We start from the raw sequence: 18021 nt of genomic DNA, 5'->3' as shown, positions 1-18021 counted from the left end.
TCAAGGATCCCGGTTTTCTGCTGAACTTCCTTTTTAACCCTTTCATTGCACGGATAAAAGTGGTAGGAACTTAGACCCAACTCGGAAATTTCCAATTAATTGTGGTTGTACCCCAATAAATTAGGTTACTAATCCAAATGTTGCGGTACTACCCCAACTTAAGTTATGGTACTACCACAATCAGTTGGAAATGCCCATTATCATACTATATCGCGAGTTTTTGCGATCAGTTTCCAGGTTAAGACTCAAAATCCCATCCAGCAGGGTGCATTCAAAAGTTCCAAATAATTAAAAGTTTAAAGTCTCGAAACGGTAAAGTTGCATCCTCTTAATGTTCTAGCGGTTTATAACGTCCAATAGAAAACGTTTTATAGTTCATTTCGCGACTTGACAGTTTTTTTATGCCTCCAGCACCTACGCCCCGGCGTATAAATGAAATTACTGGGTCGATCAGTGAGGTGCATCCGGCTCTGGATTAGCTGAGTCGTTGCACGTTCCTAGTCGAAGAGAACCCGAGAAGAACGCGGAGCCTTTTTTGTCGCAAAGGGCGCCAAATGCGGCAACTTGGAGTGTATAAACGGAGAAACTAATAAAAAGGACTCACAATAAGTGTCATTTCTCTCTCAAAACTCGTATTCCCCTCCCCTCGGCCGTGGCGCTTTGGCTGAGTGCAGATATTCGTATTTTATCCCACCTTAGCGGAACCCTTTTCGAGTCTTATTACTCGCCATTTGTATGCGTCACCGCGCAACCCTCCCCCCTCCCCGCCCGTGCGTGCGTCGATACGCCGCCGTGTCCTATGATTGCGTACCCCCCCCCCCCCCCGTCCCCCCACGTGAGGCGCGGACGGAGCACGTAAAAATTAAATGGCCACGGCCAAAAATGTGGCCTGAAACTGTTTCCAGCCTCACGTTTCTTCACTGATTTCGAGGATTAGCCCAAATGAAAACAGCCGAGAGTTGTGTGGGGTTCGTATACCGTTCCTTCTTTTATATTTTAGGCAAGTCAGAGGTGGAGGGTATTTTCCGTTATTGCAGTTTCTGGATTTGTGGAGCGAGAGTGCTGAAAGAACTAATTCACTCTGCAACAAGATTTATGTCGTAACCCTTCTTGTATAGTTTGATTATACCTTCCAAAGTACTGAATTGAGTTTAAAATTGTTTTGAACCTCTTCTTTTAAATGGCTCCATGTTGTCTAATGATTTTCAATGAACTTTAATCGCCTTTTTTCCTATATCTTTTTATTTTATTCGATAAGTACCCTTCAAAATAAGTAGAACATATCGGTAGATTAAGTAGAAAAGGCTGCATCATAATTTGTGGGTAAACATTGGAAACGATTTTTACATTTTCGAACGGCACACGTTATTCAGGGAAAATGCTTTTAAAATGACTTAGCACAAGAATGGCAAGTAAAAATATTCCTCTTACTAAAATTGAGGTAACAATAAAATTGCCGACTCAAAAGAGGATTATTGAAATCCAATTTCTTCTATGCGGAGATTGATTGTGATTGAGCTGTGACTTTGTCAACTGCATTCATCTATTTGTATAGTTTCCACCTTCTTTATTTAATAAATACGAACATTTATTCAATTAATCATCGCAGAATTACCCTAAATTTGAGTATTTTAGCTTCATCATCGCTATAGATTTATGAATTTATGCAAGTGGTTTACGTGGTGAGGGTTCAGATACGCGAGTAGCTCCCTAATCGAGTTGAATCAGCGCGCCACTTGGAAGGGATATTAACTCCTCGTTGTCAAAGTGAAATGTTATACATCCAAAATGTAAAGCAGATGTGAATATTAACAACAGTTCGGCCGCATTACGCTAGGAATCAGTAGAATCTTGCAGCTCTATCATTGGGTAGCCGTGCAGAATGCAAAGTTCCTCCGGATTTCCTTGCAACAGGGGGGACTAATGTTTTTGCGTGAGTAATGCTTCTCAATAAAGCGCGAAGACGCCCATAAAACAGCTCATAAAACAAACGCCGAGACTTGACCACTGCAACATCGGAATATCGAGTACGGCGATGTTAACGTAATGGCGATGGAACCGTCTCCTTATGCAAATTCGTCAATAACTTGTCACAAGGGCGCTCGTTCCTTGTACACTCTTTCACATACCATTCAGTTTTACGATAATGCTTGTCAATTTTTTCTCTTTAAGTCTTGAGCAACTTTTTTGGAATATTTTCATAAAAGTAATTTATTGAGCGTCGCCATCTTGGATTTTTCTGAGCGTAAGTTGAATGACAGGGTGCATGATGTCTTGAACAGTTCTCTTAAATCAATTTGAATTTTTGTATGGAATTTTCAAGTCGTTGAATATCAATAAATGACAGAAAATTGCCCAATCCGTTCGAAAGTCCTTGAATTTTTCATAATCTTATTACTCTGTAGGTATATAAGAATCCCATACGCAAAAGAAGGTTGATTTGAATTAATCCAACGACGCAAAATAAAATAAAAATTTGACGGTATAATTACTATAACAAAAGGATATGCGCGTTAGATAAAATAGAGGAAAAACATGGTTGCTTTCATCAATACTGAGGCACATGTTATATGTCGACTTCAATAAACCAAACTTGCAATGTCGAATTCGTTTAATATGACTCAACATCCTATTCGAAAACAGTTTTTCTTTTCAGTGTGGCTGAGATAGGACAAAGCTTAGCCATGCAAAAAATGAAGATTTTGGTCGATTTGACTATTGGCCAATGAAAGATTAGTTGTCGATTACCGCATGTAGAAGTGCCCATAGCTTATCGATGGTCTGATCTGATGGAGAAAAACTGAGTAAAACAGCCGACCAATCACATAAAGCCGTCCCGGCTTAGTCTTATCGCGGCCAATCAACGAAGACAACATCTCAATAATATCCAATAGCGGCGCGAATAGAAGCCTCGCGTCGGACAGTGGAAGAGAGCTGGCGCCAGGATGGGTATGCAACTGTTTATTCGCTCGACAGGTTGCTCAGCGGTGGCGCTCAGTGGAATAAGTAATTTGGAGTGGTCGGACGTGAAATGTTTTACTGCAACTGCAATTTTTTGCAAATTTTGTCACAGTTGTACGGAAATTTTACGAGAAAACAAATGGAACCGCTTTTAAACTCTTAACAGGGCGTTTACCGTCAGTAAAAACCGGAAAATATCAGGGTCAACATCGAGGAAAACACACTGTTAAAATTTTTGGAGTGAAATTCTGTGCCGGAGCATGTATAGTGCCAAAACACCACAAGCGACATGAACGCAGAGGGCGGAGTGGACTTTATTCTCCTTGCGGAGTGACTAATACTATTGCAGAGCGGAATCTACTCTTTTTGCGGAGTGTCAAACGCCTTTATAATAGTGGTAATTTCACTTCGCTTTCATATCACTCGGTGTTTTTGGGCGCTATGTAGACCACGGCACCGATTTTCACCGCTTCATTTTTAACAGGGTATCAGGGAAATCCGTTATGGATCAGGAAATTCCGAATTCTCTCAATCATTTTTCAACTACATGCAGTTAGCGCATGCAAAAAAGAAACCTTTGATTCGATTCATCAAAGCTGGTTTTCAAAATTGAACGGGTGTCAATTGGACCGAGTTTCAAGCAGAAAAGAACTAAGCCATATCAGCATTTGCCAAATTTAATTGGGCAACTTAAAATTTTACATGAAAACGGTTGTGCGGATTTTTGTGAAAATTTCAGCGAATTTTCTGCCTGGTGCGAAGGAAATTCCCTAAAAATATCCAAGGGATCCGCTTAAACTTTCTCTCTCCAAAAAGACGTTTTAAATTGCCTAGTTAAATTTGGCAAGAGCTGATGCGGCTCGTTTCCTTTCTGCTGAACGCGGTCCATTTCATTTAAAATATCGGGAAACACACTGAAAAAAAATTCTCGGCGTTTTTACCAAGGTCCGTTGGTACCTTTACCATCTCACTTTTTTTACCAATTATTGGTAATTTTACCAAGACAGACTGGTAAGCCTACCTAAAAACCGGTATTTTTACTGTTTTTTCAGGTGGGAATACCACTTTTATTGGTAATCAATTCCCGGTAACTTTGCCATTTTATCTCGGTAATTCTATCACAGTCGATGAAAAAGTATTGGCGTTTTTACCAAGGTCCAGTAAAATTACCAAGAAAGTTCAATAATTTTACCGAGATTTCTCGGTAAAACTACCAATTCCGTAAATGGTAATTTTACCAAGAAAAAACCGGGATCAAATAGAACCCTGAATTCTTGGTAATTTTACCCCTTTCTTAGTGAAATACACCGAGATTTTTTTTTCAGTGTACCAGAAAAAACCAGTATGAAATGAGTAGACACTGTCTAAGTTTCATATCTGCGAAGTTATGAGTTTTCAAAGTTCCCACATCGTGTTCCAATCCGTGTTCCACTGTACGGCGGTCACTCTGGCAGAGTGTATGTAATCACATTATTATCAGTCAAATAAGTTCCGCTCGGACCAGTCCGGCCCGGCGCGGACCATTTGGAACAGACTCGGCGGCCCCGCTCCGCTCCTGGTCCCGGCGGGCCTCGCGCCGCCAAAGAATCCCCGTGCCCGTATGCAGATGAGTCCCTCTTTCCGTCATCCCTCCGACGTAAGGGCGTATCCCAATCTCAACTTGAGCCCTGCTCTCCGTATAACCGTATGTTTTTCAGGGCTCACGTTGAGATAGAGCTACGTCCTTATGTCGGGAGGCGACGGTTCCCCGCATCCTCGACTCGGAGCGATATTGCGGAATCAAAATAGGCTCACCGAGCTCAATCATCCTGAGTGATTCGCCGCGTCGCGCTCGACGACCAAATCGTCGCTCCTCTGACGTAAGGGCGTATCTCGATTTTCGCATGAGCCCCAGAAAGCGTGGATATATACGTAGAGCACGGTTCACGTGGGGATTGAGATACGCCCTTACGTCGGAGGAGCGACGAAATCCGCAATGACGACCTCATATCGACTCGTTTCAATCTGCGTCGCTCCAACTATCGATTTCGAGATGCATGTAGATTTATTTTCATCCATAGCATTCGAGCGAGATTTTGTCATCGATCGGGTCAATTTCGATACATCGATACCTCAATCTGTTTCGTCGCACGGTGGATCGAGTCGATGGGAGAAGTTAGACATGATTTAAAAACTTCGTAAGCGTATATCTTCGTCAGTATGAAATGTTGATGTTTTAAAAGTGGCTTCGTTGGTCTCCTCGTCACATTTCTACCACAATCTACCTTGAAATATAAAATTCCACGAAATGAACACAAAAATCTGCAGTTTTAGCCCAAAAATGCAGGCCCCAATTTAGCCCCAAGTGACTCGCTCCCAGTGGCGTGGCGTGCTTTGCGATATATCGATCGTTATGTCATTTAAACCTATGGAAAAGGATCGATAATCAGGGTGTTCGCCTGCGAACACCTTAATAATCGATTCTTTACCATAGGCTTAAATGGCAGAATAATCGATATATCGCAAAGCACGCCACGCCACTGCTCGCTCCACTGTGCGTCGTATGCACCGGGTCCCAGAACCGCCCTAGCACGCACTTGTATACATACCTTGTATGTCGATCCAATCAAATAGCAAGGGAACTAACAAAAGCTAAGCTAACCTAACCTAACCTAACCTAACCTAACCTGACCTGACCTGACCAAAAAAGTGATATTTCAACCCTTTTTGGCGGTTTTTGCGAATTCGTATTTATACCCTGGTAAGTTGATCCACTTTGTTAATCCTTATAAGACCATTGCCGAGCGAACACGATCAACATACCAGGTATTAACGCACAATATGGGATCTGGGATTAATTAAAATGAAGGGCCCCCGAGGGGTCTAGGGGATGAGGAAGCCCACGGCTGGATAAGAAGGGTGGTTGGGCCCCCTTCTGAAAATTTTCAAAGTTCTAAAGATGCAGTATTAAGTTTACTCGAGGAAAATCGCAAGCCTTTTGAATAGCTTGAATTATAACGCGAAAACACCTACAACAAATCCCTACAAATGGACCACATTTTGCAATAAGGAACCACTATCTATGGCTCAACAGCATATATGCAATCGGTTTCCGCATGCAGAAAGGTGCTTTTACAGAAGAGCTAAAGGTAGTGGTTCCTTATTGCAAAATTTAATCCAAATGTTACACACATTTTCAAATGGGTTAGAGGTGCCTCCAAACTTGGATAAAACAAAACAAGCAGAAAAATCCAACATGAATATGTTGGAAAAGCGTGCCGAATAACTAAAATGTTGGACACATACTACTATTTTCACGTTTCTTAGTTATTTGCCTCAATTGGTACTTTTTGCTAATCTTGGGAGAAAATATTGGATTACTGACGTTGAAATGTAAATTGATTTTACAGATTGTCCATTGATCTTGATTTTCAGCTGATATGCAGGCATTTCGCACGGACCGTGATTTTTGACGAGCGAACTGCGTGCACTCGAAATCGCGTAGAGTTAATCTCTTTGGATTTCGGACTGTAAACTTCTCTCTATTCGGCCGTTTTAACAAATGAGGTCTCTTTTTATTGTACTTTCACGGAAAGTAAGGAAAAAACTCGCTAAATAGACGGAAAACAATTTTTGTGAAAATTTGGTGGATCTGGCGTCACGGTGAAAGGTTAATCGGGCGTGGAAGCTAATAGGATCGACGAGGGACCCTCTCCTCGCCGTCTTTTATTGCCTTGCTCGAAACCTGCACCCCACGCTAAATCGGGCGCTACTGCAGTGGTTTTGAGGTGGATTTCTGCAGGGGCCACGGTTAGTACATGGTATAAAGAGTACGAGGCTCTCACAGATTGCACTTGCAGTGCAAGACGCTCATTGGCTAAACAGTTTGGCGCGGGAAAGAAGTTTTCTAGAGTTGAGTCCTCAGCGTAAAAGAAAGCTTTCTCTGAGATTTTTGTCAACTGAAAATAATCGGTTATGCAGAAATGTCTCAAGGGATTATTCCCCATTAGCAGTTCATTTCGGTTTTTTTGGTAAGAGGACCATCAGGGTTGACAGTCTAATGGTTTCAGAAGGACAAGAAAACGGGTCGAGGAAAAACATTTTGACTGCCCAGTTGAATAGTATTGGTTGATCGGTGTGCTGTACTCTGGTACATCCGGTTGCTTTACAAAAAAAGCGAGCCCTCTGGCACGCTTTAAAAATGTGCTTTCTCACGGGGTCTCAAATGTCAGAGCCAATTCGACTCCAGTTTGCGCAGGCTATAAGACCCTTCTGCCCCTCCCCCACCACCTGTTCAGCCCTGAATGCACCACTCCTTTTTAAGTAAATAATTCAACGCCGAATGATTGGCCCATCTCTAACAGCGCGCGAATGTAAAGGGTGCATCCGTAAGTTGCCCCTTCAGCGCTCAGCGTAGGCAAGTTGGCAACCCGCCGTGAGAACCCGCCTCGGCTATCGATTGGAGTCAATTATGAGCGGTGTACTTTTGCAAGTCCCCTCGAAAAGACTCCCCCCCCCCCCGCGTCTCTGTGTCCCCAGGGTCTCGCTCCGCGTCAGGCGTCCCTCGGACTTTCGGTTTAAATCATGAATATCAATGCGGCGAGCTGCGTTGATTCAAAATTATTTCGTGGTGCCGTTTCCCCCTGCATTAAATTATCCCACTTCATACGTGCTCTCTTTTCTTCGGCGAGGCGGGGTTGCCGCGGGCCAGGGAACTTGCGGGAGGATCGAGTAGTCCGGAAGCGTGGTCTCAAAATGTTCCTCGGAGGGTCCCTTCGGGATTTCTGGTGATCGGGAAATCACAGGAAATTTAATTTAGCCGGAAAAAATATGAAAAGACACAAGGATTAAGGGTGCGGGGCCCCGAAGACGCAGGATGTTTGGAAACATATCAAAGGAACGTGTACGAGTGCGAACTGAACATTCCTAGCATGTAGATTTTACATCGATGGCCAAAGTGAGAAACCACGTATCTCTGTTTACAAAGTGGCAGACTTCCTGCAATACCATACCATACTTTTTTTTCCGTCGGAAAACTAATCAACGTAATCTCCTGAAAACTTCTCTATTACCCAGACTGATACTTTACACTATGTGAAACAACATAGTGTAAACGTTATTTTCGGCATCAAAACTGAATTTCTCACAACGTGATGAAGATTGTGGCGGAGCAACGTGTTGAAAAATTGGTTTCTCAAACAAGACCTAGTTCGGAAGATTTTGTAGGCGAGATATCCAACCCGACATTCATCAGTCATCAGTCGTTGAAGAACGCTTCTCAATACGTCGATCAGCAAACACTATTTCATCGCAAATAATGTTGATCCCCGGCTTCAACGTTCGTTGAGTCCGTTTATCTCACTCGGATAGCTGGTGCGTCCTCTCGAATGCTGTATCTTTGATCTCGCTCACACTGAAAAAAAAAATCTCGGTGTATTTACTAAGAAAAGGGTAAAATTACCAAGAATTCGGGGTTCTATTTGATCCCAGTTTTTTCTTGGTAAAATTACAATTTATGGAATTGGTGATTTTACCGAGAAATTACGGTAACATTTTTTAACTTTCTCGGTAATTTTACTGGATTTTGGTAAAAACGCCGATATTTTTTATCGACTGTGGTAGAATTACCGAGATAAAATGGCAAAGTTACCGGGGATTGATTACCAATAAAAGTGGTATTCTTACCTGGAAAAAACAGTAAAAATACCGGTTTTTAGGTGAGCTTACCAGTCTGTCTTGGTAAAATTATCAATAATTGGTAAGGAAGTGAGATGGTAAAGGTACCAACGGACCTTGGTAAAAATGCCGAGAATTTTTTTTCAGTGCACATTGCATCGCCGATTCAAAATCCGGATACATTCGGCAACGGTCGCTGAAAATAACCTGGGAGTATGGAAATTTATGTAATTCGTGAAGCTTACTGACCGGAAAAGAGAGAGCCGAGTTTTTTTTTCTAATTTAATTAAGTTCGGAATCCACCGGGAAGTTAAAAGATTTCTCTTTTTTCGGCGCTCCGTTTTCGTCGGTGATCAAAGAGTTCCGCTTTTAATTCAAGTCCCTGAAAATTCCCGACGCGAATTCCGAAGAGGCCCGGAAAAGATCAAAGCTGTGGGAGGAAGCCGCCCTCCCCCCACAGCCCCCTCACGTCCCGCGGTAAGGACTTAAGGAGCCCTCCCTGGGGACCTATTCCTATCGGTTGCCTCGCGCAATTCGTCGCCTCCCGATGTCATATTTGACCGGCCTTTTCTGACCCCTTCGTGTGAGCGCATCAGCATTGTCAATTCCCATAGAAAATTGAAAATCATTTTACACTATTTTTTAATAGTAGTATATTTTGAAAAAAGCCAATTCCTAGGAAAATTGGCAACCGTGCACGATTCCATCGGCAAACAATCGGAAGAGTCGGAGAATTTTCATTCAATTACGTCTGATGGACGACTTGTTTGGCATCTTAGTTGACTTTGGTCTTAGGAGAGAAGGCTGTCAAAGGTCCCTGCGCTCAATAGGTGGCGAGAAAGTTTTGACAAATCGAAGAAATGGCAAGAACTAGAGAGCCCGAGAGGTTGAATTCTTCGTGCAATATCGAAAAAGACCGACCTATCCATTCCATACCTTGCGAAATTTTCAGCACTCGTCGAAGAAGTTGTTTCAATCCGATCGTTTTTTCGTGTAAACATTCTGACAGCTATTGCAGTTTATCATCTAATGATTTGTTTAGCCCTTCAACAAATTATTCTCTTTTATTTTGCTTGAGTTATTTTTACCCGAAAAATTTTCCGCATGATTCTTATTTCTCTTTATTTGTTATATCTATCCAATTTGCTCCCAAAATCAAAATAAAAAACCAATTATACAAACCGATAAATTTAGTAAGCACTCATTGATTCAAAGCACTGAACTTTCGGTCGCAAAAATCGAGTTTTTGGTTGACAGAATCTAACTTAAGTTCATCGGTATAGATGTTGCGTAAGAACGAAAGTTTCTCGGTAAATTGAAGTTGAACCCTCGGATTACCGAACTCATAACTTTGGCCAAGAGGTTTGTTTGTGCGACTGAGAACTCAGTTCTTTGAATCGTAAAGCGCTTACTGACTTTTTTGTTTTGTGAATATAATCAAGTGTCTCTTCTCCAACTTTATGTTGCATGAAAATGTGTGCCGAGACGAAGTTCCTGCGTTAATTTCATCTCAATGCTAGATCAAAAAATGCTTTTATTTGGAAGAAATGTATGATGCGATGGCCTCGATTTGGACTGAACTTCAAACTTTGCCCCAACTCAAAGTGCAAACATCTTGAAATAAGTAGACAGGAATTAAGTGCCAGTTTTTCGTCTCAAATCAGTTGACCTGTCGGAGCTAAAAGTTATCTGTGTGATCTTGAGATTTACAATTAACTTGGAGACGAAAGGCTTTTGTCATTCATGATCATACTTGTTTCCTTTCTACTAATGCAAAATATATCTGCAGTAACATTCTCAGCTTGCAAAAAGAAACAACATATTTTAAGAACAGTCCAGGGATTTCAAACAGGCAAAAAAAATATTTCTCTCCCGATTCTATTTAACAATATCCAGTTGTCCTTACTTTAAAATCATAAGACCAGAGACTACTGCAGGCCTTCCGTTGGCTTTTTGGCGATAGATGGAAACTTCTACTTCCAGGATTCAAAACTTCTGTAAGGACAATTATAAGGTTTGCAACAGTCATATCTCTTTTTTCGGCTCTTGACCTACCTACTAGGAAGATGATAAGCTTCGGAAGAAGTTACGAGCCAAGCAAGTTTACCAAACTTCGATTTGTTTGCAAAACGAAGTACTCAACTTGTTGTCAAACATTTATCTTATTAGATAGGTAGGTCAACATTTAAATGTTGGAGACCCGAAAGTAGAAGCTTCACCACCCACCATTGATACCAATTGGACGTATTTCTGCCAAACGGAACTATGTGCATTATGACATGAACCCTGAAACCCATGAAAATATATGGATATCAAGGCTCACGTGACGATGCACATAGTTCCGTTTGGCAGAATCGAGGGTCTCTCTTTCTCTCTGCATGAACCTCTTTTTTCTCGATTGGTGTATTTAGAGTCTTTCGTTGAATTTATTCCTCTTCTTCACCTTCCTTTTGTAATTTCATGTCTTCTCGAAGCATGCGCATGTGAGCTTGGTTATGTTTTGCCTGGTTTGTTTCCTCTTCGGCGACTGAAAGCGAGCTATTCTAATTGGTGTCGTTTTGCCTGGTTTTAGGGTCAGGACATCCCGATCTACATCTGGTATGACAGCTATCCAACGCACAGCGGCGAGGGCTACGAGGGTCGGGTCAGCAGGGTCTCGCCGGACTCACCGTACGGCCTGGCTAGCCTCAACCTGACCAACATCCGCGAGAGCGATCAGGGCTGGTACGAGTGCAAGGTCGTCTTCCTCAATCGCTCTCCCAACTCCCACAAGAACGGCACCTGGTTCCACCTCGATGTCCACGGTAAGCTCATCACCACTCGCTCATTCTCTCACTGGCTTCGCGCTCTCTAAAGCCCTGGATGGACGATCAAATTCCGAACCAATTCCGATCAAAGTAGACATGCTGATGACTGATGGTCACCACCTACCATCAAATTTTGACGGGCCGCACTCATTTGTTCAAAGTAAGATCAGAATGGAGTGCCAGCATTCATCATTTCCTGCCACAGGAAACATTTCTGCCAAGTTTTCATTTTAAAATGAAGCAAATTAATGAGTTTAAGACTGATGACTCCCGACACTTTGATGCTACTTAGATCGGAATTGGTTCGGGAATTTGATCGTCTGTTCGGGGCTTTAGGCCCGCTTCCTTGCGTTAATCCAAATAGAGCGGGCTCATCTAGGGGATATTTTCTATCGATAGCCGCAAAAGGGTCTCAGGGCATGTCGTCAACGATTTTTTGTCCGCACACCTGTTTTGTCCAGTAGTTTACGTCCACGCGTGAAATAAGCAGCAGTGACTTGGTCCAAGTGTCATATTTTAGTCCGTATGTAAAATTATATTGACAATATTGAAATGAGAAAATTGAAAGTGACGGATGAGTTGTTGTGGTAACTCATTTTTTAAATGAAATATTATTTCCCTCTTTTGATCAATATTTTTAAAGTGTCATGGGTGAATATTTGGTTTTATTTCCATCCTTAAAATTTTCGATGAAAAATAAACCTTATAAATACTTTTTTTTAATGAAAATATTACTTTATTTTAAAAACATTTACATTTTTAAAACGTGGCAAATATTTGTAAAACCTTTTTCAAGCGATGGCATAGATATTAAAGGCACTGAGAAGTAGTTGTGTCGAAAGAAACTATGCACAAATGAATAAAAGAGGAAAAAACCGAGGAGCACGCAATCTTCGGTTTTAGCCCATTTGTACATCGATCTTTCAGAGTCAAATACGTCCTATTTTGAGCGTTCGGTTGCGCTCACACCACGATGCAACGCAGTAAAAGCACAAAATATAAAATAAAAAATAAATGTGCTTTGAAAATCATTAAATACGACAAGGATACACTTTAATATTTACAAAACACACATTAAATCCTTTCATATATATATTTTTTTATCAATGTATAAGATAGTCCAATGGTGGTAACAAAAATTTTAAAACTCTTCAAGAAACTAAATTTAAAAATTTAAAATTGCCTAGTCCCCGACGTAAATAGCCTAGATGCTGATCGTCGTTAAATAAAATTAACTAACTAACTAATCCGTGCAGAGTGTGCAAACATATAAAAATCATGAGTTGAAAAACGCTGACTCCGCGAGTTTAAATAATAGGCCCTATAGCATAAAGCGGAGTGATGCGACGCGACGTGCTGCCAGCACGAAACGCGGACTAGCGCCTACAAACCTAAGCAGATACTTCTCGCATTGCGCAATGCTTGAGGTATCCCTTAGGTTTGTAGGCGCCAATGCGCGTTCCGTGCTGGCTGGCTGGCCGCACCGGCGCCGCAGCGTGCCACGTGCCACGGCGCTTCACTATTTCACAATAGAGGTGTTGTACAGTATTATACGAAATTGAAGGCACTCTAACATACGAACAATAAGAGTGACAGGCATCCTCGGGGACAGGGTCAACATATCTATGTTGCATTTGCCAAAGATTGAAGGTATATCGTTCTTGATAGAACGTTTAAAATTGTACGTATAATGGTGATACGTGCCCGCTACCTCAAGTCATTTAAAAGGCGAAGTTTCCAGAGAGGAAGAACGTAAGACGGTCTGATTCAGCATCAGCATGCCCCTCTTGTCTCCTGTTGACAATATCCCGAGTGCGCGCATATATTGGCATCCGATGCAATACAATACTCCATATCTAAGGAAGTCAGAGAACAATATCCATTCCAGAGTCAATTTCGATGATCCCGACCCCCCCCCCCCCTCCTTCGAAACGACTCCCCCGCAATAACTCATTCCCCGAAGGCTCGGTCCTCATCCTCATCCACAAACGCGGTTACAAACGCAGATAGGTCATCCATTTTTAACGAGTTCAATTTGGCCTCGACGCCGCACAATGGATTTTGTCAATCAGAGAGATCGGACTCAAAATTTTTGACGAGAACTGCAAATTTCGGTGTTCATTTCGTCACATTATACATTTCAAGGGGTGCTTTAAGTAGAAAATTTCACGAGAAAACCAATAGAACCACTTTTAGAACCTCAAAGTTTTGTATTAAGGGGGTTATAAGCGTTTTAAAATTTCTAAATTTCGTCCAACCTCTCCTATCCACTCGATCCACCGTGCGGCGCCACCACCACCGCTCAGCGCCGTGACGACCACGTTAATTCAAACGCTAATCGACGCTCCCGCACGGCAACGACCCGCGGCCCCCGAAGACACGAGGGGTGACGGGGGGGCGGGGGCTCTAAGTCTTGCAACGTGCGAGCATTCGTGCGTTCCCGAAATTGATATTCATTTTGCTTTCCTTCATAATTAATCCCCATTCTCCTCGTGATGAGCGCACATCCTCCCCCCTCCCCCCGGCCACCCTCCCCTCGAGCGGATCGATCTGGAAACCGATACCGCGGGGGGTGGCGGGGGGGGGGAGTCCGGAAGGATCCGTTAGCGGAGGGTACAGGTGCGGGAAAATACTCATTAAACGCTTTCGCAAAAACCCCCGCCGCGGCTCGGCGTTGACGCTTCGCCGGGTAAAATATCACCGTCTGCGGGTGAGTAAATTTACGGGGTCGGGCGGGAATAATTCCGTTCGACGTGGGCCCTATCGATCGTTCGAGAGGACACTGTAGCCGAGGCTCGTAGTGAGGTATGAGTGCCGCCGTGTCTTAATTTAACGGTGTGTCAATGAGAGCTGTTAAAGTTGGGAAGACGCGTTGCGTTGAAATAATAAAGTAGAGTCTCTGTAGTTTCGACTTTGACACTTGCGTAATTAGTCAGATAACAAGGCGGTGCGCTTTCTGTCCGCTTTGCGGCCCAACCTCCTCGGGCACTTCGCGCCTCTAATGTATGAGAAAAGGATATGAATCAAAAATTTCTGACCAAATTTTATCATGAATGATATTATTTGAATCATTCCCCCTCTATCTCTTGGAGGGAAACATGTGAGCGTGCACGGCGCACGGTGGATCGACTCAATGGGGGAAGTTGGGCATGATTTAAAAACTTTAAAAAGCGTTTACCTTCATTAATATGAAAAGTTGATGTTTTGAAAGTAGTTTCATTGATTTTCTCGTAAAAGATTCTGTAAAAACCGCCCCTAAAATTTAAAATTCTGACGAGATAAACGTACAATTTTCAAATTTTTGTGATCAATTTCATGTCCGACTTCTTCCAAAGACTCGTTCCACTGTGGGGCGGGAGGGTATCGGGAGTGGAAGAGAAACCGGTTTGTAGCATTATTATCGTAAGACACTACCCTAATTTTTCTATATTACAGAGTATGGTTTCGCCCCTGTAGTATTCGGTAAGAAGTGGTTATGAATCGGAGCCCCTTGATAATCAGCCTGGAGAAATATCAGTTGTCACTGGACACTAATTTTTGGGGTCCAACCGAAATTTATTGGATGAAGTGGCCCTTTCTCTTTGAATGGGACTTAGCTTAAATTTGAGTTGTGGCTGAACTGCAAATATTCGTGGCTGAATCCCAATGAATTAAGGTCCTGCCACATTAATCAGAATGGTCGTTTCTTTCAACAATATGGCCTGGACCCCCTCCTGTTTTCTTCCTTTAAGTGCACGAAATAAAGGGGGTGGTTTTTGTCCTCCTTCGATGATAGCCCTTGGCCAGATAATTAGCCCGCACAACTGGTTTCCCAACTGCAATACATTCTGAAACTCAATTCATCCCTTAAACAAATAGGACATTAATTCTTAAACCTTCAAATGTAGATGACTTTTTTTTCGCACGAATGCTTCCAATTTGACGTATTTGTATTAATGCCAAACAGAACTACGTGCAAATTAATTAAATCAAATAAGGCACTATATACCTATGATTTGCGTTCTTCATAGATCATTTTAATGCGATATTCGTCCTAGCTTACATAGTTCCTTTAAGAAAAATACGTCTAATTAGTCGCAATATTTCCAGCTCAATATCCTCATTACAAATTGTGCGTTTTCCAAGACGGCACCCTCGCGATTTTCCTCGATGTTCGTAAATGTTTCTTCGCCCCCTCCCTATTCCTCCGCCCTAATCAACCCCCTTCCTCTTCATTGCACTTCGCCGGAGCCCTTCCTCTTAAATTTGTCAGATCGCTCGGAAAAGTGCATCGATTCCGCAGTATTTTCACGGGGTTGATTCGGTCGGCTCCCCGAGCCCCGCGCATTTTCGCTCCTGAATTTTTTCGCGCGCCGATTGCACGCACGGCACGCCCGACCCCAATTTGAAGCCCAACCCCCCCTCCCCCCGCCGCTGCACCTTCGTTTGTACGGTTGTGTTGATTGGCGCGACCCCCAATTCGATGAAGGGCGATATGGATGCACTGCCAACGGACGCCCCGTAGCGCAGCTCCGACGAGATAAAATTTTCGAGTTCATTAAGTTCGATTTTAACGGTTTTAACTCCTCGTCAATTTTTCAGCAGCTACTAAACATTGTTGCCTAATGGACGAGTGAACAACTGAACACACTGACGGTGAAATTCCCGAATCACGTATCTCGGTTTGCGGCGTTGTCAATTTTGTGTTTTACTGGCTTTTTAAGTTTGGGGGGGGGGGGGTTGATGTTCGGCAATCTACTCTTAGTATTCAGCCTGAAATTTGATGGGGCGAGTGCTTCAAAAGTGGACAACTATTCCACTTCGTACTTCGGAAACTTTAGTGATTTTCATATCTGCGTGAAAAATATTTGGCATTGATAGTCAGTGGGGATTCTTGTAGGTTGGCAACCATGTTTTTTTTCCAATTAAATGTATGTTACAAAATCGATTCTAGGTGACGAAGCCTATCTTACCAAGAATCGATATATTCGTTTAACTCAAATGGACAAATGTTAACAGTGTTACCAACTTTGAAGAATCGCCGTTGTTGATAGTGGAGCCGAGTCGTTCGGATATCGTTGCTGCTTTCAAACTCCAATACGCGATTGTCTTTCTTAAGTCAGATGAATCTTCTCACAGGTCATTTCATGAATTTTGCCGCTTAGAGCGAATTTATAAACTTTCTCAAAACAACATCGAATTCGACAAGTTAACGCCTTCGATCTCGAGGCAAATAGACCACCACTACTTATTCTTGCGGGGATTCCAGTCGATTCAGCGTCATTCCTTCCGATCTCGAATTCCGATCAAAAATTCTTGGAACGCTCCAAAACGGTGAAAAGTTGAAAACTTTCCTCCGAATTTTTAGACGATCCGTTGATTAAGAATTATTAAGTAGGGACAGCGTGGGCGTTAAGGTTGCGGGAAGTCAAAAAGTGAGTGAGCGGGGAGGAGGGGGGCTAAAACTCGATGACTTTCTTACGCGCTTTATTTTTATGCCAGGAAGCAGCATTATTGGTAAGGCCAAAAATGTGGGGTGTCTTAGAGTTCAAATTACAATTTTACACATATATATGCACGAATGGAGGGAGAGGTTATTAATTTCATCAATGCATATTAAGTCATATAGACGTGAAGATGATACGGCACCGTCGCCGAATGGTGCAAATTTTCCACCAAAACATCCCCACAAAGGCATCGCGGATTCATGTAATCCCGCAAATTACTACGGACAACATTTCCGCCATTCGCATCATTTTGCAACATAGTGCTGCACGATTTGTCGATAGACCGTATTCGATAATGGTTCGATGAATCGTTTGGTTCAAAACAATAGAACATAACTTCAAGCCAAACTGTTAGGATTTAAGTTGGAAAAGCTGAAAATGAGAAAATTCCTTACAATTTCACTTTGCATTGGCATTTGGTACTCAAAAGAATAAAACATCTGTTACAAAAGACCCGTTCCCTCGGATTTCTAAATTGACTTTTGAGGCTATGTTTATGTTTTGAACCAATCGATATCGATACAATCTCACCTGTTTGATGTATCGAATACGATCTATTTCATGTTGAACATGACGTAAAGCAACGTTGCAGATGCAAAGTAGAAAACCCTTGAGAATCAACAAAGCAGCCATACTTTGCGTTGCGCTTGAGAAAACCAGGGCGCCTGCAATATTTTGGTATGCAACGCGGACATCCTAAGAACACGAATAGTTGTATCCAGACCTAGCCATTGAAAAAGCCGGAGCGCCTTCAATTTTTCCGCTTGTTATGAGTGCTTTTTCATTGCATTCATACGTCGTTGTTGCACGAAAGAATGCACGTCGTTGAATCAAGTTTGAAAAAAGAGAACTAAGTAAATTAATAGGTTTCAGGACATTCCGTCAACGATTTTTTCTCCGCGCTCTTGTTTTGTCCAGTAGTTTACGTCCACGCGTAAAATAAGATTTTTGTTGAAAGAAACTGTACAAAAATGAATAAAAAAGGGGAAAAAACAAAAAAGCACGCAATCATTAGTTTTAACCCGTACGTACATCGATCTTTTAGAATCAAATACGTCTAATTTTGAGCGTTTGGTCGCGCGTACACCACGCTGCAGCACAGTAAATGCACA

The 18021-nt window shown here is 42.4% G+C and overlaps 1 protein-coding gene across 7 annotated transcripts in view; it reads left to right on the top strand.

Moving 5' to 3' along the window:
* The window catches only part of tutl (immunoglobulin superfamily member turtle), a 400439-nt gene that overhangs the window by 345950 nt on the left and 36468 nt on the right, over window positions 1-18021 (top strand). For all 7 annotated transcript variants that reach the window (XM_019041621.2, XM_072298491.1, XM_072298493.1 and 4 more), the window contains exon 4: window positions 11189-11420. In XM_019041621.2, the coding sequence (XP_018897166.1) occupies window positions 11189-11420 (232 nt within the window). The remainder of the gene's footprint in view (window positions 1-11188; window positions 11421-18021) is intronic.

This window comes from Bemisia tabaci, chromosome 3 (assembly GCF_918797505.1).
Source record: "Bemisia tabaci chromosome 3, PGI_BMITA_v3".
Lineage (NCBI taxonomy): Eukaryota > Metazoa > Arthropoda > Insecta > Hemiptera > Aleyrodidae > Bemisia > Bemisia tabaci.
The sequence above is the reverse complement of the archived record's forward strand: the minus strand, read 5'-3'. Positions and strand labels throughout refer to the sequence as shown.